Source organism: Mandrillus leucophaeus, unplaced genomic scaffold (genome assembly GCF_000951045.1).
Source record: "Mandrillus leucophaeus isolate KB7577 unplaced genomic scaffold, Mleu.le_1.0 Scaffold348, whole genome shotgun sequence".
In the NCBI taxonomy this organism is placed as follows: Eukaryota; Metazoa; Chordata; class Mammalia; order Primates; family Cercopithecidae; genus Mandrillus; species Mandrillus leucophaeus.
Window position 1 is genome coordinate 558,990 of NW_012103676.1, and position 20,425 is coordinate 579,414.

The 20,425-nt window shown below is 45.7% G+C and overlaps 1 protein-coding gene across 1 annotated transcript in view; it reads right to left on the bottom strand.

Moving 5' to 3' along the window:
• Positions 1–525: 525 nt before the first annotated feature.
• The window catches only part of ABCC12 (ATP-binding cassette, sub-family C (CFTR/MRP), member 12), an 80,289-nt gene continuing 60,389 nt past the window's right edge, over positions 526–20,425 (bottom strand). Inside the window, exons 21-29 of the mRNA XM_011989148.1 lie at positions 18,036–18,173; positions 13,948–14,104; positions 8,322–8,411; positions 5,733–5,922; positions 5,114–5,273; positions 3,920–3,998; positions 2,769–2,882; positions 1,088–1,252; positions 526–980 (exon numbers count right to left, since the gene is read on the bottom strand). Coding sequence (XP_011844538.1) covers positions 894–980; positions 1,088–1,252; positions 2,769–2,882; positions 3,920–3,998; positions 5,114–5,273; positions 5,733–5,922; positions 8,322–8,411; positions 13,948–14,104; positions 18,036–18,173 — 1,180 coding nt within the window. The 3' untranslated portion in view covers positions 526–893. The remainder of the gene's footprint in view (positions 981–1,087; positions 1,253–2,768; positions 2,883–3,919; positions 3,999–5,113; positions 5,274–5,732; positions 5,923–8,321; positions 8,412–13,947; positions 14,105–18,035; positions 18,174–20,425) is intronic.

Sequence of the window (20,425 nt, forward strand, 5' to 3'; positions counted from 1 at the left end):
CTCAAACGTCACCATGAATTAGCAGCGCTCACTCCTGGGGCTGCTGGGAATACACCTTTACTGCTTCCATCAGAACCAGCCTCAAGGTTGGAGAGAAAGCCTTTTATTTGGTAAGCGACTGTGAGGGTTCATTACTGAGTAAAGGGAGAAGGCAACAAGGGTCTATGAGAGGAAGTAGTACAGAAATTGGAATATCGTCAGTGAAATAATTGCAAGGCAACATTTCAGGGTAATTTCCTACTGCGTTTTAATGACCAATAAAGAAGATACAAAAGTGTCATTTATAGAGAAACTCCAGCATTTTGTTTTCTTGGTTATTCTAATAGATCAATTGAAACATATAATATGATTTAAAAAACAATTTTTTTGGCCAAACACTGTATTCAATCTTTCATGCTACAGATCTGTGTAGTTACTGCTTGTCATCCAGTCAAGACGGAAGTGAGTGAGGCTAAACAAGAAGAAAATTCTGCTCTTTTTCCTTCTGATAACGGGCAAGGAAACCTTGCAAACTCCATCCTAAGACATTTTCCCATTTTCTTTATTGTGGCTGGTTTCTAACTGAAAGTTACAATATATTCATTCTTAGGCAGTGGGGTGGTTTTGGTAAAAACACATGAGGAACCCTTGGGGTTTTGGGAGGTGAAGGGCAGTTTTTTAATCCATTAGCTTTGTCTGCCTAGGTTCACCACCCAGAACCAACCCCAAGCCCACCAAGTGGGGTGACATGGACTGAGTATGACACGGGGGACAACTTCAGCGCCAGCTCACTCCATGGATGGGAGGGGCTGGAGACCAGGGCTACTTGCAGAGAGGACAGCTCCTCCTCCTGAACACCCCTCCTGCTCATCTCACAGAGCCTCTTCCTCCTCTAGAATCAGCCGCCAGGACCTCTACAATCTGACTTCTGCTGCTAGTAACATCGCAAAGGCAGAATCTGGCTTCTCTGCAAGGACTTCAGGCTTGTCAAACTCAATCACCTGAAAGTCAGAGAAGAAGAACTGAAATCAGCAGAAAATATCTACCCACTGTAAAGCTCAAACCACTGAAATTTCTGGGGAGATGAAGCCAAAAGAGCTTCCTGTACCTTCCCATTTTCCATAACCAGGACGTGATCGCAGTTGAGAACTGTGTTGAGGCGGTGGGCGATGGTCAGCACAGTGCAGCCTTTGAAGGCATCTTTGATGGTGTTCTGGACCAGGGTGTCAGTCTTGGAGTCCATAGAGGCGGTGGCTTCATCAAGGAGAATGATCTGTCGAGGAGGGAACATTGTAAAGGTAAGCCAAAGGTGCACTGAGAGGGGAATTTATAGCCTTGGCTCTATTTACTTTAAAAAAAGAAGAAGAAGAAAAAGAAGACCACAAGACAAAAAGTAATTAGCTAAACATCCATCTCAAAAAAAAAAAAAAAAGAGAGAAAAGAGTGAAGTAAAAGTCACATCACATCACCTCCATCTTTCCCAAGGAACTTGCTAGAGGGACAAGGTTGTATATCCCTTACTCCTCTTTTAAAGTGGTTTATTCTAACCCTACAAACTCGTAGGGAGACAGGCTGCACAGGCTTTATCTATTGTGCTAACCTGAGTCGGCATGAAGCACAGCAGCACTTACACTCATTCCCTATATTGCTACCATATCAAACGATCACAAACTTAGAGACTCCACATAAAATTTATCTTCTAGTTCCAGACGTCAGAAATCCTAAAATCAAGGTATTGTCAGGGCTGCATTCTTTCTGTTTCCTTGCCCCCTCCAGTTTCTGGGCCACTTGTATTACTTGGCCCACAGCCCCTCCTGGCATCACAGCTCCTTCTCTCTCTTTGACTCTTCTGCCTCCTCCTTGGAAAGCCCCATGTGAATACGTTTGGCCCACCCAGATCTAGGATCATCTCCCCATCTCAAGATCCTTAATCACAACTGCAAAGTCCCTTTTGCCAAGTAAGTTAATATATTAAAAGTCTTGGATGAATATGTTCACAAGATCCAAAAATCAGGACATTAACATCTTTGGGGAGGTGGGGTATTATTCTGCTGGTCACAGGGCGGATTTGATTTAGCAAATCAGAGCACTTGAACTTAACCCCTGACTCTGCTTGACTGGCCAAGTTACTTAACTTCCTCGAGGCTCTGTTCCCTCATAGGTGAAAGGGGGCTATGCCTTATTGATGAGCTAGAAATGGAGATGACACTTAAACCACTTAGCACGGCAGGCACTGGATCCATGCCGGTCCCTCTTCCCTGACATTAGCACATCTGGAGAATACACACAATGGGTCACACCTTTGATGAGGCTTCAGACACTGACATTACTAAAGCAACAGCAATCCCTTCCTGGAAATCAGTAAATAAGGGTGGCTAAGTCACAAAGAAAAATAAGTATCAATTGTACAATTCCCATATCCTAGCATTCTGATGGCCCTCTTGAGCATCCTGGGGACAGTGTATCCAGATTCAGAATTGTTCAGAGACAATGGAAGAAAGTTGGGAGACAGATTTTTCAAACTCAAACCACTTAGGCGAGCAGAGTGAAAATCTAAGCGAGACCTCCCCAGGGGAAGCCTGGGAGAGGAAGGTGCTCTTGCTGTAAATGGCTGTTACTTTTCCATTTTTATCCCTCACAACTTTGTCTTAAGAAAAAGTGATCGGTTTTTAAATGGCTCAATTGCTCTGTCTTTGCTGAAAGACATACGCCTGGCACTACCTCCTGGATTGAGTGGCGCTGCGGGAAATATCCAAAATTTAACCAATCCATTTTCCGTGTTTTCTTACCTTTGAATTACGGAGAAGAGCTCGGGCCACACAAAGCAGCTGACGTTCCCCTACTGAGAAGTTTTCTCCATTTTCTGTGACTTCTGCCTGTAATTTTTCTGGGAGTTTCATTATCTATAAAACACAGAAAATGCCACATTTGTGCTGATGATCTATAAAATTGTCCTATGCTGTCTGTATTGATTGCCCCCTTCTCTTGCATTCATCAGCTTGCTTTATTTTACTATGGCAAAGAAAGTGCAAAACAACAATCATTTCAATAGTGCAAACAGGCACCAGGGAAAGACCGGGGAGTAGGCGGACATTAATAATTTAAAATCACAGTATGACTCATAGAACCCCGTAGACAATTCACCAAAAGAACAAATGATGCAAATGCAGTTCCAGAGAGCACACAAGCAACTGGAAATGGCCTTCTGGATTGCTGTTTGCATGGACAAAATAGAGATGGGATGGGAGAGTTTCCTGGACATTAAGGAAGGGTAAGACAGGGTCTGGCTTATCCAGAGTGACAAGCCAAAGTGGCCTTGGAAGATGCTCATGTTGGTACACCAAGTCCTGGAAAAATATCATGTTGGGCTGTAGAGGTGGTCATGCTTACCTGCTGACCTCAGCTGGGGTTGTAGTTCTTATAGGACAGGGTCCCCTCTCACAGATGGTTCAGTCCTCTCCAACCAGCCATACTTGCTATTCCCAGAACATTCCACACCCTCCCGTTTTCTGTGGCTTGTCTGTTCTGATAAGCAAATGAGGCCATTGGCAGAGTAGCAGGGCCTTCCATCTGCTCTACAGCCAGATAGGCTTGCGTTCAAGTCTCCACCCTGCTACTCACTAGCCTGGGCATGTTACTTCCCTGAGCTTTAATTTCTTCATCTCTAAAATTAGGGGTAAGAGTACCAACCTCAGAGCACTGTAGTAAGGACCAAGTGAGACGATACACGTAGTGCTCTTGACTGGATCATTGTAGAGCCCTATTGTTGCTTTTAATAGGAAAGAGTAACTAAGGATTATGTTCTACTGACTTATGTGGTATCCAAAAATAAACTTGGCTAAGTGCTGGCCTAGGTGTTTGTCAAATTTAAACCTAGGCCAGGAATCTAGGGCAGTGGTGCTGGGAAACAAACTCCTCCTCAACAGCCCCAGAGACCTACTGTGTCTCTCATGAACGTTCTCTCCAGAACCTGCCAGAGCATCTCGTCGGTGTGACTCTCAAAGGGATCCAAGTTGTACCTGCAATGAAGGAGAGGAAAGGACAGGGAGCCGGATTTCCAGGGACGAGAGGATGGATGGGGAGCAGACTTTCTGTAGCATGTGGAGGAGGGTAGGAGGTGGCATGTGATGACCTCATGCTCCAAGAATCGTCCTCAGTCCAGGACAGTGGTCCACAAAATACGGACCTCAGGCCACGAGACCAAGGGTCCACAACTCTGTGATGGAGCAGAAACCGCCGAGGCAGGCAATGACAGGTGGAACCCTGCCGAGAGGCAGCTCTGAGCAAGGTGCTCAGAAAGACACACCTGGGCCTCTCAGCAGCCCCGAGTAGCAGAGTGGGTTTGAACTGATAAAATTCTTGGCAGAGAAAGAGGGAGAGTGAGCAACCCAAATCTGCCACTCCATGAATCGGCAGCTCCTAGGGCCTCACAGGGTGCTGAGCAGTTCAGACCCAGAATGTAAATCTACTGTTTCAAGAGGCAGAAGGCATTTTTCAAACAATGAACTCTAAATACAGTAAATACAGTTACCCTACTTCATCTGGTGCGCTATGGGAGAAATGTTCATCTCATTACAGAGAGAGCCACTGCACTGGCTAACTGAGAAACTGCCTTTTCCCTTGTGCCTTGATATCAGATCTGGAGCCCCACAGAAGCTGCAGCCCTACTGTTCTTGCTTGGAATAGCTTCTGTTCACTTAGTTGTGGAAATAAATGAATGCACTTCGAAATGGACAGCTATATATGTGAGGTAACTATTTATTTTATTGTGCACACTGGGACACTTTTCAGAGTGGCCATTGCTAAACCTGATGGGATGCTGGGACACAGGCATAAACTAGGGCTGTCCAGAGCCACCGGAATATCTGCTCAGTGTATGAATGAATATAGAAGCATCCTGTTCATTGATAATGTGTTTATAAAACACAAGCAATGCTCAGACCCCTGGGCCCTGGCTCCTCCCAAGGCTGGAGGCAGAAACAGGGACCAGCAGTGCTTGTGAACCCTCTGGGATGCTGCTTCCCTCAGACAGAACAGCTCCAGGCCAGCCATGCCCTGGGGACATCACAAAGTTCTTGGTCAGTCTGATTTCACTCTCCAAAAATAGGAATGCACAATGATTAAAAACAGCTACCTTACTGTACCTACAAACAGGACAGGATCCTGTGGGATCACGGTCAGCTTGGTTCTGAGGTCTTCCAAGCTGAGAGTGCAGATATCCACCTCATCAATGAAGATTGTGCCATTGGCTGGCTCCACCAGACGAAACAAGGCCATTCCTAATGATGACTTTCCTGGGAACCATAAAAGCAAGAACAACAAATCAAACATCAGTTTGTGCTTCCATCATATCGAAGCATTTAATTAGTGGGATTTTTAATGCAATGCAAATGGCTCCATAAGGATGATGGTGTAGACAGAAAGTGTCCTCACTGGGGTCAGGGTGGAGGGATGGGCTACCCTGACACAGTTAACCTGCTCATCCTTGCAAGGGCCCTTAGCACACAACTCATCTCTGGGGCCCTGTTGCACTAGAATGATTGTCATTTAATTAATTCAAAAACTGATGTGTCTGCTTCCATCTCCACACACCCATTCAACCTGAAATCCTAATTTACAGTAAAGAGATTTGAGAGAAATAACAGCCAATCTGACACACATACACATCACTCTCTGGTGTGACTTAACTAGGACATCCAGTGGAAATCCAAAGAAAACAACCTAAAAGAAACAAAAGCACAGCTTGTCCTCACCGGAACCTGTTCTTCCAACAATCCCAACTGTCTGCCCACTTTGTATGTTCAGGTTCAGGCTGTCGAGAACAAGGGGGGTGTTGTCTCTGTATCTCATCTGATAGTCTCTGAAGGTGATCTCCCCATGGCTGGGCCAGTCTTTGGGACAGGTCCCCACTTTGAGGGGATGAGTGCATTCAGGAACACAGGTCTGTAAAGGAGAACAACCAATGACCAGTGAATAGCCATTTGTTTTTTCATTTATTTAACTAATTCATTCATTGATTCACACAGTTTCAGGTACTGCTATTCATGGTGGTGAAATAAACCATAATGACCCTTATTTCTAGAAACTCACATTCCAGTGGGGATGTCAGATAATAAACAAGAAAAAAGTTTAAAAATGAAGACAACAAAACAGAGTATTGCAATAGGATACAGAATGTGATTTGTGTGTTGGGCAAGGGGGATGGGAGAGTAAAAGTACTTGAGGTTTGAGGAAGGCGCCTATGTGACATTGGAGCTGAGGGCTGGAGTGCTGGGAGGATGCCAGCTACAGGAGGATCAAGTCCAGAGCCCTCCAGGTTGGGGGGACAGCTAGTCCAAAGGCCCCAGGGCCAGAATGAGCTTGGGCAATTTGAGGAATGGAAAGAAAAATCATGTGGCTGGAGCTTAGCGAATAGAGGGATGGATGACTTAGAGGAATACACAAGGGAAGCTCATACTGGGCCTGTGGGCCTGGGAAAATGTTGGAAGTGTAGCCCTGAAGCTGTGTGACAAGGCCAGAGAGAGCCTTGAGATTTGCGGAATTCAACCAGATATAATTTCAAGATCTGCAAGAATTATCATCATGCTAGAAGTAGAAAGATGGTAAGAATGCAGGATGTCAAGTTCAGAGGTCTTTAGAGATACATGAAAAAAAAAATCATTTAAGTCTCCTAAGAGTCCAAGAAATGCAAGGTCTAATTAAGGAGAAGGGCAGCTTGGCTTCGTCACAAGAGCAGCCCCTCCTCTTAAGTCACCTCTGTGTGAACAGCTGGAATTAGGGATCCCGTGTGCCCCATCAGGGTGGCTGACCAGCCCACATCTCTGGTCAATAAGCAACCTCATTTAGCTGAGAAAATACCTGTATTGTTAAGGACTGAGTATTTTTTAACGCCTAGAAGATTTAGAATTAGGAATAAAAATATCTTAGAGAAACGAAACTGTAACAGTCATATTTTTAGCTTAAGAAATCTGCATGCTTGGTGTTTCAAGTATTCACAATATATTAACAGAACTTGGGCTGGTGATGCTAATTTAAAATGTACAATTGAATAATTGATTTAAACACGATTTTAAGTTAAAAATTTACTGTTTATAGCATTGATTCTGTCATGAAAACTTAGAGCTTACTATATTTATAAGTTTAATTTATTAAAGTTATACAAACTCAGGAAGGTTTGTGGTTAAATCAGATCATTGAGGTAGTTAAAAAAGAAATTGAATGTATTAAATTTTAAAATGCAGTTTAAAATGTTTTAAAGTGTTTAATTAAGTTTGTAAATGGAGCCACTCTTCAAAGGCACCTAAATGTGATTGCTAGAATTGGCTAGACTTCTTTTAAAAGAATAGCAAGATTTGTAAGTTGGATATAAAAGCTTTTAAAGAAGCGTCAGACTGGGCTTCTATTTTTTCAACTTATGACTTTAATCAATCAAATAATAATTTTTAACTTAAAAAAATTTTAGAGTCAGGGTCGAGCTCTGCTGCACAGGCTGGAGTGCAATGGCATCATCATAGCTTACTGCAGCTTCAAACTCCTGGGCTCAAGTGACCCTCCCTCCTTAACCTCCTCAGTAGCTAGGACTATAGGTGCACGCCACCACACATGGCAAAATTTAACTTTTTTTTTTTTTTTTGGAGAGATAACGTCTCACTATACTGGACAGGCTGGTCTCAAACTCCTGGCTTCAAGCAATCCTCCTGCCTCGGTCTCCAAAAGTGTTGAAATTACAGGTGTGAGCCACTGCGCCTGGCCAAATATTAACTTTTAGAAACCAAAGTAAACCACTGAATTGTATTTTTCTGTGTATCAAAACAGCCCTTAAGGAAACCTTGTTAAAAAGAAGCTCACATTCAACATCAAGGACTTTAGAATGTATTGAAATACAGGTTTTAAGAAGAGGGATGACTCATCCGATTTGGGGGTTTTGTTTTGTTTTGTTTTTGATTTTTGAGACGGAGTTTTACTCTTGTTGTCCTGGCCTGGAGTGCAATGGCGGGATCTCAGCTCACCGAAACCTCCGCCTCCTGGGCTCTAGTGATTCTTCTGCCTCAGCCTCCCGAGTAGCGGGGATTACCACTGCTCGCCATCATGCCTGGCTAATTTTTGTATTTTTAGTGGCAACATGGTTTCACCATGTTGGCCAGGCTGGTCTCGAACTCTTGACCTCAGGTGATCTGCCCACCTCGGCCTCCCAAAGTGCTGGGATTACAGGCGTAAGCCACCACGCCCAGTCTGCTTTCAGTTTTTTAAAAAGACCTCTTTCGCATCTGAAAAGATCCAATATTTGCCCAAGTTCTGCCAAAATGAACTTGTCCCTCCTCTTTGATGCACTAATTTCTTACCAAAATGTATTCCCTGAGCAGCTCCACGGAGGTGAATTTGGCTTGGGTCTCTGCTCCCGTTCGCACACACACTTGGAGCAGTCCGCTCAGCTGTTAAAAAGGAGCAAGCAGCCACAGTTAGAGCCCCTTCCTCCTTCGGGTGCTGTTGCTCCCGGTTCAGGAGGCAGCCCTGGTGAATGACCCCTCCCCTGCCTCAAGCAGGACGGCACAGACAGGAGGCCTGCCTTCCCAGCCAAGTGCCCAGAAGTAAAGATATTCCTGTTGGGGTGTTTTGCCTTTAAACACTTCCTTTGTATTTAGAAACAAATGGTAATTACATTTTTCCTCAGCACTCCAGATGGTGAGAATCATCTCCCCACAGAACCACTTGATCACACGCCTCTTTGAGTGGTGGGAATTCTCTCTGGGAGCTGCAGAACTGCTAGGTATCGGCCCCTTGCTGCCACCTGGCAGGGTCTTGCATCTCAGAACAGCCCCCCCTCAGTCCCTTGCTCAAAAAGCAACTGAAAACCACATCGCCATAAGAGAACAGAAAACCATCAAGCCTGTCTTCTTGCTATAGTAATGAGAAAGTCAAGGCTCAGACTGGGGCATGTGGCTTGCTAAGATCACCCACCTTAGGCCTGGATCTCCCAGAGGCCAACCCTGAGATTTGACTGTAAGGATTATATTAGGGCAGGTTGAATGGTGTCCCCCACCCCTAAAAGATGTGCCCATTTCCTAATCCCTGGAACCTGCAAATGCTCTCTCATTTGGAGAGAGGATCTCTGCAGGTGTTAATAAGGACCTTGAGATCATCCTGGATCACCTAGGTGGGTCCTAAGTCCAGTGATAAGTGTCGTTATAAGAGACAGAGGAGAAAACACAGAGGAGAAGGGGACAGGAAGGCAAAGGCAGAGACTGGAGTGATGCAGCTACAAGACAAGAGATGCCAGGGATGGCCAGCAGCCACAGAAGCTGGAAGAGAGAAGAAACAGATTCTCCCGAGCCTCCGGGGGGAAGCTGGCCCTGCCAACACCTTGAGTCCGGGCGTCTGACTCCACAACAGTGAAAGAATACCATTCTCTTGTTTGAAGCCTGCAAGCATGTAATTTGTCACAGCAGCCTTCACAAACGAACATAGGCAGTGAACCCAGATTGTACCAGGAGGGGATGGAGGAGTGAGCAGGGGAAGAGAGGCTGCCCATACCAGGTGTGTTTGTGAGACGTTACTGCTGTGGGCAACTGAGAGTCCAGCTGGCCTGGGAGCTCTGGGACACTGAATGGAGCACACCACGGAACTGGCCCATGCCGGGGCAAGAAAGCTGAGGTACACGTGGGTACATAGCCACTGACTCCCTCAGTCATTGCTATACCTGCTCCTGGGTGTGAGAACGCCTGGAACCTCCAGCCTGCCCTGGAAAGGTGGGGCAGCCACAGCATGTGTCACCAAGTGGGCTAGAGGCAGGGCCATCTCATGCATTAGCGAACTTCATTGACTGAGCAGTAGCCATGGGCCAGGTACTGGTCGGGGCACCAGTTTCCAGGGTTGAAGGTTACAGACAAGATCCCTGCACTCACGCAGCTTCCATTCTAGTGGACTAGTGGAGATGGCACACAAGGCCATTGCGGGAGTGACAAGAATGTCCCGAAAGGATGATGTAGGAGAGGGGCTGGAGCTGGGGAGTTAGCTTAGATAGGGGGTTCCAGAGGACTGTGTGAGCTGAGGCATTTATGATAAGAAGTCCACCAGTCAAACTCGGGATAAGAATGCTGTAGTAAGCAGCAAGAGGCATTAGCCGCAAAGAGGCAGGGGGCACGAGCAGGTGGGTGACGTGGAGAGCGTCCACCTTTCGGTGCAGACCCTCTGAGAGCCCCTCAGCAGGCCTCCCTGCTTAATACAGGTCAGCAGTTTCCACTTCTTTAGAGCAATGGCTCTCAACCTGCCCCAGAGAGGGTATTTGGCAATGTCTAGAGACGGTTTGGGTTGTCACAACCTGGCAGGAGGGACGTAATACCAGCATCTCATGGGCAGAGCCAGGGAGGCTGCTGAACATCCTACCATGCACAGAACAGCCCCCCACGAAAAGGATTATCCAGCCCCAAAGCCTGCAGTGCCATGGTTGAGAAACCCAGTCTTGGAATACAGATAATACCCCTGCCCCCGACTTACAAAGCTCTACATATTCTACTCTGCTGGCACCTCATACCACCTTGCTCAAGCCACGTGGGCTTCTCAGATTCTCAAACATGCCAGGATCACGCCTACTGCTGAGCCCTTCCCTGAGGCACTCTTTCTTCCAGTCTTCCTTGGCTGGTTCTTTATCCTTCAGGTCTCAGGTTGGAGGCCACGTCCCAGCAGAGGCCTCCTGTGGCTGCTGTATGAAATGTTGCTTTCCCTTCTGACAGAGACATTCCTCCACTTGTTGTCTTCCCAACGCTTAAACACCTTCTGAGCTTCTCATCTATTTACTTGCCCCTCATTTATTCCAGCTGCCCATTAGAATGAGGGCAGGACTTGTTCGGACTGCTGACTGCTGAATCCACAGCCACTAGCACAATTCCCAGCTAATGGTGGGTGCTTAGGGGATATCTGGTGAGTGAATGAATGAACCCTGCCCTTGAGAAGGGCATATACATCTTTTGCTAAATGCAAGAGTATCAGCTCCCAAGGCCACGGCAGCCCTCCCAGATTTAGGATGCCCACAAAGGCACAGTGCTGGCCCCAGGAAGTGCTTATTCTACGTGATGTGATATGATGTCACTTTGCATTCACTTTCTGCTCTGTGGGATTTCATGCCAATTTCTCATCCATCTAGGGAGTCTTCTCTAGTCTCAAGTGGAGTGCTGTCATTTTGATTCTGTGTTCTCCAAAGGGGGCTAATGCTCAATGAAGCCACAGAGCCAGCTGGAGAACAAGTGTTCCCATAGATCTCAATGCTGTGCACGACCTTACAGGAATGTTTGAAAACAATCTCATGGAAAGCTGATAATATCGCCCAAAAGCATGACCTTAGTTGGGGAAAGCTGTTTTACTTGGACCAATTAAGGGAAACTGTTCAACATCATCTGTTTGATATTTTACTAGGCAACAACAAATGAAAACATCTATCAATACAGGAAACCGGTTACCCAAGGAAAATTCATTTTTCCCCACTTAAGAGAGTACTGAGAATACGTTTTTGTTTCTCCTTCTTCCCAAAAATACCATTTAAATGATATCAGATAAATTTTCCATAAAGAATAGACCTTTAACAGTAAGGGGATTGAGGAGAGACAGCAGTGAATGAGCTACAAATTTCTACAAGATGGAAAGAGGATGAAAGCCTTTTGATAAAATGGAAGCAGAGCATGCTAGAGTTTAAAGAGCAGAACCCAGAGAGGCTCCAGGTATGAGAAGGGGGTCCACAAAGAGGCTGGCTGATAGGCTCTCTATATAGACAACCACTCCCGTCTGGTTCACTCACTCCTCTTCCCCTCTTTTTTCTCCTAACCAGAGTTAGTTGGACCCTTTTTCCCCAGGCATGGGGGCACACGTGCACACAGATACACACACATACACATGATTTTCTCTAAAGAAATTGAATTAACTGCCTGGGGATAAATGGGGCTCTCAGAATAGTCCCCACATAAAAACTTCTTTAAGTCTTGCATTTGGGTACCTAAAAGTCAGCTCCCTGGCTGCTTTCCTGAAGTGAAGCCAGCCTATGGAAAAGCCCCACCACCCACCTACTGTAGTCATAAAATTTCCCATCAGGGGACACCTAGCAAGGTGAAACAAAGGCAGAGGAAACTCTGAAAACCCAACCCAGTTCCCCGAGGTTAAATACAAATGGGTCGGGAGATAGATGGACAAAACCAACGGCACGAAAGAGCAAGAATGAGAGAAACAAAAAAGAAAAACTACCTCTGGAAGAAACAGATGCAAGTCAAAGAAGGGAGGAGAGTTTAGGAGGGGAAAAAAGATTCTAATTGATATGGTTTGGCTTTGTCCCTACCCAAATCATCTTGAACTGTAGCTCCCATAATTCCCACGTGTTGTGGGAGGGACCCAGTGGGTTGGGAGATAATTGAGTCGTGGTGGCAGTTTCCCCCATACTGTTCTCATGGTGGTAAATAAGTCTCATGAGAGCTGATGATTTTATGAGGGGTTTCCCCTTGTGCTTGGCTCTCATTCTCTCTTATCTGCCACCATGTAAGACGTGCCTTTCACCTTTCACCGTGATTGTGAGGCCTCCCCAGCCACATGGAACTGTGAGTCCATTAAACCTCTTTTTCTTTATAAATGACCCAGTCTCAGGTATGTCTTTATCAGCAGTGTGAGAACTAACTAATACACTAATTAATATCCTCAGAGAGATTCAAAAATACACTGCATCCATGTAAAAAGTGATTCTTTTAAAAACTCAGAGAATAAGAGCTTCTGGAAATTAAATATATGAATATAGGATTGCCAAATTTAAAATTCAAAGGAATAGCTGAATGGCAAAACTAATGAAAATTCCCAAGATAAAAAGACAAGAACATGGAAACTTTGAGAGAAAAGAAAAAGAAACATAGAGAATTGATGCAAGAAATTCAATATTCAACTGACATGAATACAGTAAGAAAAAAAAAAAAAAAGAAAAAGAGGACATTGTCAAAATGAAGGAGAAAAAGGAGACATGTTTCCAAGCTGATGAGAAATTTGACTTTAATCTTAAAGAACTCACAGCATCAAACAGAACACATGAATAAAGACCCACATTCAGATATATTATTCCAGAGTTTCACAGCACTAAGAATAAGGACTATGTCAAAAAGTTTCCAAAGATAACAAGATTCAAACAAACATGAGGTCCAGGTGGCCTGCATTCAAATCCTGGCCCTCACACATGACAGCTGTATGATCTCAGGCCAAGTCTTTCTGGGGCTCAGTTTCTTCATCTGCAAAATGGGGATCACGGCAGTACTGGAAGGTTGTTGTGGGGAGGAAATGAATTAATTTAGTTAAAAGACAGGGCCTGAAGCCAATCACAATCAGTGCCATATGTTCACCTATTATTGTTATTCAAAAGAAAAAAAAAAAGCAACCAAAAAGATAAATCAGTAATTATTTGTCATCGACATGATGACCGTCTCTCCGGCGTTCATTTCACTCCCTCCACTGTGGAGTAGCTATGTCACTTAAAGTTGGAAACAGGTGTAACTCCATCCCTAGCCTAACCAATGATCTGTATTCCACCAAACCACTAATTAGTTCTGGGATGCCTAAATTAATCTAATAAGAGTAAAGCTCCAGGCTTTTGCCTCCATGGCTGGGCCAGGAAATGCTTTCCTCCAATAAGAGTAAAGCTCCAGGCTCCTGCCTCCATGGCTAGGGCAGGAAATGCTTTCTTTCTGCTTCTTCTTTGCTGTAGACCCCAGAGGCTGCTGGTCACTTGTGAGGAAAGTCATCACAGGGCATGGGCAAAGCTCAGAGCCATAATCCCACTGTGCCTGAAGTCCACACAACCATCCTACTTTTTAAAGATGTGAGCCACTAAGCTCCCTTTCTCGTTTAAACCCATTCAGGTTGGGGTTTTTGTTCTGTCCATCCAAAAGCACCCCCCCGATGTATTATAAGCCGGAGCCTCCAGACTAAGCCCAACCTTGCACCAGGCATTACCTGGATGATGTATGACAATGACAGGCCTTTGGATGAAATGCTGATGGAGGAGAAACTCAGGGTCACCAACAAGGCCACAATGAAGGTAAGGATGTTCATGAGGACATCCGTTCTCAGCGCAAACCACCTGAGAGCACAGTTAAAGTAGAGGAGGTGACTGGAGTTTTCGTCATTTAGCATCTTAAACCTACAGTCAAGAAAATCAGAAAAAGCAGGAGATCGAGTTGTGCTTCTGTAGACTTAGGGTTAGGGTGACTGCAGAAATGAGGCCAGGGAATTTTTAATTGAGGGAATGCACTCTCACATAGCAAACTCTTACAAAAATGAACATATATTCATGCTCTTAAAAATCTGCCACTCTAGACATCTTTGATTTGCACATATTTTGGGAAATCTCATGTGGCAATAGAGTAGGGTGCTAAGTGGCTCTTTCTGTCTTTCCCAGAATTGGCAGCTAGAACCTACAGCTGAGAATAAGAGGTGCTGAATCCTTCACATTCTGACTCCAAAGGATCCCTATAATGGAGTCAGCCATCCTCAAAGGCTTTGTGGAACTGACAGTTGGCCCCCTTGATATATAGAAAGGGTGGGCATGGGTTGTGAAGCAGGTCACCTTTAGGGAAGTCAATGTTTGTGACCGTAGAGGAAGGAAGGGAGGGCACATGTCAGGTTTCCCTCCCTGAATCAGAGAAAGAAGATTGAAGACAATTGCTTATAAAGCTGGAAGCCTCTTCAAGGAGAGGAAGCTGACACCTTGCATCCCTGCTGCATGTCCATGGAGCCAAAGGTCTTGGAGAGGGGGGAAGAAGCACAGAGCAGAGTGACAGGGAGATGACACAGCCAGGGGACGGGGGCAAGACCCACCCTTGGAGTTCCGCATTCCCCAGATGTATGGAAGGCTGATCTCATCAGCTCCTCAGTTCCTAGGGCTGAGATAGCAGAAGATGACCTTGGAGCCTGCGGTCCCTGGCATGGAGCAAAGGGGCCTCTGCATCAGAGGAGTGCAGTGTGAGGGCTTCCAGGCAGAACTCACAGGAAGACCCAGTGACTCCTACCAATCGAGCAATGCCGGCAGAACTTCTGGGGTTCTGGCCCTGCTGGGGTCTCCAAGCTGCTGTCTCACATCTGCACAGTGCACTGCAGCAGCAGGAAAGGGTAGCAGAAAGGAGAGAATGGCCCAGAGGTGCCAGTCACCCAAGAATGTGTTCTTCCTTCTGTCCCCTCCCCAGTTCCCCTGCATCAGAGAGCCAGGCCTGGAGAAAAGGAAGAGGGTGTTTAAAAGGACAGAGCAGGTGCTTCTCAATTACACACACACACGCACGCGCACGCGCGCGTGCACACACACACACACACAGCGTAGCCTTGCCACACCAAGCCTCTGGGGGAAAGAGACCTGTGGCTTGAATACATTCAAGATTGAAATTTTCACCGCACTGAGATGACCATTAACCAAAAGAGACATCAGATTCAATTGCCACTGTGGCTTCCCTGATCTAGTGGGGAAGGACTTCATGAGAACAGCTGGTAGAAACTATTGGGGGAAAAATGAAATCCTTTCCATGCTTAAAGCCCTAAGGAGGTAGAATTCCTCCCCTGGCATAGTCATGAATGTGCTCAGGCACTGCTGCTCCACGCTGTCCTGGAAGGCCTCCCAAAGTTCTGCCTGGAAGCCCCTCTGACCAGCCGCCCTGGGCTCCATCACCCTCTCCTCCTCTCTGTTTTAACTCTAACTTATTTTCCCCAGAGCTTAATCAAAATATTATTCGAAACACAGCGCTGTTTCTGTCATGTAGCTATACAGCATACAAATTCAGCTGACAGCCTCTGTGACCTGGAAGTCACCTATGGTCTTATCTCTGTGGTTGGTTAGATTGCATAGAAACAAAATCACTAGCTGGGATCAAATTGGAATTTGACCTCTAACCTTTTTACATTTTTTAAGCTGTAGCATTTTTGTCTGGTGGCAAAAGCAATACATGTCAGAAACCCAAGCCCTTTGGAAAGAAACTATTAAAAGAAGGGAACCCCCATCAGTCATTCTTGGCTCCTTATAGGATTCTCTCAGAAATCTTGGAGGAGAAGCTGTGGGAAGACAAAGCTTGCATGTGTGTTTGTTGTGGGTGAGTAGACGAACGGCTCCATGGGCTTTCCTCATGGCTAGGACTTTGGAAGGGTCTATGTGTGAGGCAGGACTCTTGAAAAACGATGTTCAGGTCAAACTAGGGTCAGGACTAGTTGCTGACTGAACTAAAGACAAGCTGTGATGTCAAGTGTACTCTGAGATCCTGGGTGGTAAAATGGAGGGGGCGTGAGAGAGAATTCAATGAAATTCTAAATGTAATGCAATTCCGGGCCGGTTGCAGTGGCTCACTGTAATCCCAGCACTTTCAGAGGCCAATGTGGGTGGATCACTTGAGGTCAGGAGTTCAAGACCAGCCTGGCCAACATAGTGAAACACTGTCTCTACTAAAAATACAAAAATTGGCAGGGCCCCAGCTACTTGGGAGGCTGAGGCAAGAGAATTGCTTGAACCTGGGAGACGGAAGTTGCAATGAGCCAAGATCGTGCCGTTGCACTCCAGCCTGGGTGACAGAGTGAGACTCTGTCTCAAAAACTAAAAATAAAAATAAATAAATAAATAAATTTAATGCAATTCCAAACTTAGAATGCATTCAACACACCCTTTAGAACTACATCTAATTCTTTCTCTCTGAAGGGTGTGTTAGCTTTTTAAGGAAGGAAAAGATAGAAAATCTATGTGGGAAAGGCTGCTATGGATTCACCAAACTCCATTTTCTTTTCCTCCTTTGGATACAGCTGGACTACATTTCCCAGTCTCCCTTGCAGTTAGGTGAGCCCATGTGACTCCAATCTGGCCAATGAATGTGCAGAAATCTTGGGATGCTTTACTAGGGTTGGACTATAAAATTCCCCCTGGGTCCTCCTTCCTGGTCCCCTTGTCTTCTGCTCAACACAGATGATCCGAGAGAATACCCCAGGGCCCTTGGGATGGAAGAGCCCCAGATGGAAACAGACTATGCCTGAGTGTGGAGTACAATCCCCTACTGTTGCCCCATGGACTGTCACTAAATTGTGACATCAGGAAAAATAAAAATTTATTGCATGAACTCCCTAAGATTTGGGGTTATTGTTACTGCAGTGAGCCTACTGTGATTTATACCTTTTTTTTTTTTTGAGATGGAGCCTCACTCTGTCGTTCAGGCTGGAGTGCAGTAGCGCAATCTTGGCTCACTGTAACCTCCAGCTCCCAGGTTTAAGTGATTCTCCTGCCTCAGCCTCCCGAGTAGCTGACATGACTGGTGTCCACCACCACACCCAGCTAATTTTTGTATTTTTAGTAGAGATGGGGTTTCGCCATGTTGGCCAGGCTGGTCTCAAACTCCTGACCTCACATGATCCACCTGCCTTGGCCTCCCAAAGTGCTGGGATTACAGGTGTGAGCCACCGTGCCCAGTCTGATTTATACATTTTATGTCATATTTTAGAAGTGTGAAGATGCCAGAGAGATTTACTAACATAGTCCCCATATTTTAAAAAGAAGAAAATGCTAAGTGAAATGGAAGGTGGCCTTTAGAAATTATTTTTACAAGAAACATATAATAACATGAAACAGGCTATTTTAAATTGTTAAATAAATTTAAGAAATGATTATAAATACTTAAGAAGAAAAAGAAGACTCCATGAAGAGAAAAAAAGAAAAAAACTAGAAGGAAATATGTGAAAAAAATTAATATGTTTGGGTTTGTGGGGTGCTATAAGTGATTTTTTTTCTTCTTTTTCCTTTTTTGCTCTATCTTCCTGAATCAAACACATTTTTACTTTTAGAATGAAAAATAGAACAAATAAGGTTGCCATTGAACAAGCTCCCCTCATTCACATTTTCTGGGGCCCCAGATGCTGGAAGAGAGGCCGTGAGGCCAAGTGTCTTCAAGGACTCCTCCTCATTCTTCCAGCTGTTTGTCTACAATCAGTCCCCAGCAGCCCAGACTTGCCTCCTCCTGTGCCCTCCCCATCGGAGTCAGGCATGAAGCATGGGGGCTTGGGGCAGGGCCCCACTTGGGACTCACTGGGTGACGCAGTTCTCCTTCTTGCCATAGGCATGAATGATGCCCAGGCCCTGCATGGAAGAGGTGATGTGGGAGAACCAGGGTGACCGGCTGACATTCTCCACCTTCTTGAGCTCCTGGACTCCTCTGTGGAAAATACTGGAAGAAAATTGAAAGGGGCCAAGTGGGCCACAAAGTGAGGTCTCATCAGGCTTGCCCTCACACATACAGAGCCAACTAGGCACTCAGCACAGCGCTTAAGTCAGAGACGGTGCCGTCTAACTGGGGATGAAGAGCGGGCCTGCCATTCTGCAGCGATGCCTGCCCCAGGTGTGGGAATGGCGGGGGCGTGAGAACCATGAGTCAGCCGCACTCGTTTGGCCACGGTGCTAAGTGTTTCTCATATCAGGAAAGTCTTGCTCCACAAGGCGTGATTCTAGTCTTCAAAAACCAAAATTTCTCATACAGCGCAGCCCCTAAGTATCAGCCAACCACTTTTTAGTGCCCAGCCAGAGAAAAAGTGATCTGTTCTAACTCTGGAAGAAAACCCAGTGTGTCAACTGCCAACATGTGGCCTTCTAAAGGCATTTTCAAAGGTAATTTTGAATGAGCATCATTATAGCTGACTTTAAAACTAAATCCCCACGGGATGCAGCTCCCCTTTGTGTGGAAGCTCCAGGAGCCCTGGTGAGCAGGAGACCAGGGACCTTGGGTGTGTACAGTAGCTGGCTGGCCCCCAAGAGAGAAGACAATCAAACCTCCAGACTCTCAGCTAAAACAAACCCAGGGCAGCGAGGAGGGAAGCCTCATTAGTGCAGAGCTAAAGTGAGTTGGTTGGAAACACTTGGATAATTCAAGCAGGATGAGCTCTGGTCTGTCCAGTCTTTATAGCTAGAAGGGTGACTACAGAGCAGAGAAAGAGCTTTTACTAAGTAAATCAACTGCATAAACAGGAGGACAGACAGGAGCAATGATCAAACACAGGAATGACAAAAAGGAACATGAGCCCAAAGAATCCACTGTAAGAATGACATTCAGGAGTTGCTTTTATCCTGTAAATGACTCTCAGAAATTATTTGTATTTGGTCATCACAATAAACCCTTGAGTTTGGAGACTCGGACCATTTCATTTGGAGGCAGAATGGGGTCTGGAGGCAGGGAATCTAAGGCCAATTCACACTGACTTCCTAGAACTAAATCGAAAGGAAAACCCCAACTTTCCCCGCCTACATAACAAAAGTCTCAAAGGCTACTCCCCTTGCACACCTGCCCCTGCCTTTTTCTGGGTGACAGATGTACCTTTGATGAGTCCCCTCCCACACAACCAATCAGGCTGGTGGCAGACCAAGTCTTCATTTGTATAGGAGTAACTTTGTAACTTCACTTCAGCCTCTGATTGGTCGCTTTCTGCAACCAATCATACTGATCATGGGCCACTACTTCATTTGCATGGGGCGTACACCAAGTGGCCAATGGGAAACCTCTAGAGGGTATTTAAACCCCAGAAAATGCTGTAACTGACCTTTGAGCCCGTATGCTCGGCTTGCTCCCACCCTGTGGGAGTGTACTTTCATTTTTGTTTTTGTTGCTTCCTTCTTTCCTTGCTTTATGCATTTTGTCCAATTCTTTGCTCAGGACGTCAAGAACCTGGACACCCTCCACTGGTGACAATTTCGCTTCCTCAGGATCACCGCGGGAACAGTGAAAGACAGCAGCAAGAGTCCAGCTCTCCCAGCTCCCTAGGGCACGGTGTCAGCTCCCAGAGCCACACCTGCCCCTGCACAGAGTCCAGCTCTCCTGCGCCAGCACATTCCCACACCCGCATTTGCCACTGTCCATGGACACCATCAGCAGACTTGTTGAACAGAACTGAAGCATCCGAAACTAAATTCGTATTCTTATTACCCAAACCGCTTCTCCTCCCGCATCACCCGTATCTCTCTTCACGTTGCTCTTCACCTTGAAATCATTCATTGCTTCTCCCATCCCCCGACACCCAAAATTCCACCAGAGGTGGGAAGTGAAACCCTGATGACACTACCATGGAAATGACTCTCAAATCCACACCTCTCTTCTGTTCCCACTGCTGCTGCCTACCTCTGGTCCTCATTAATTCTCTCACACAGACTGTAGATTTCAAGGGACTCCCACCCTATAGTCTGCCCTGACCTTTCTGTAGCTCCATTCACCCTCCACATTGTGACCACAGCAATTATTTCTAAAACCAGCATCTGAGTGTGAAAACCAACAACCCTGTGCACAGGTGAAAGCAAGTCCAGGGTTTGTGGGCTGAATATTTTATAATTTGGGGAATTCTCTTTCAGATCTGCAATAACTATCCCACTGGCTGGGCACATCTAGGATCATGATAAATGATTATTTTTAGTTATTGATTTTTATGGAAACTCTTG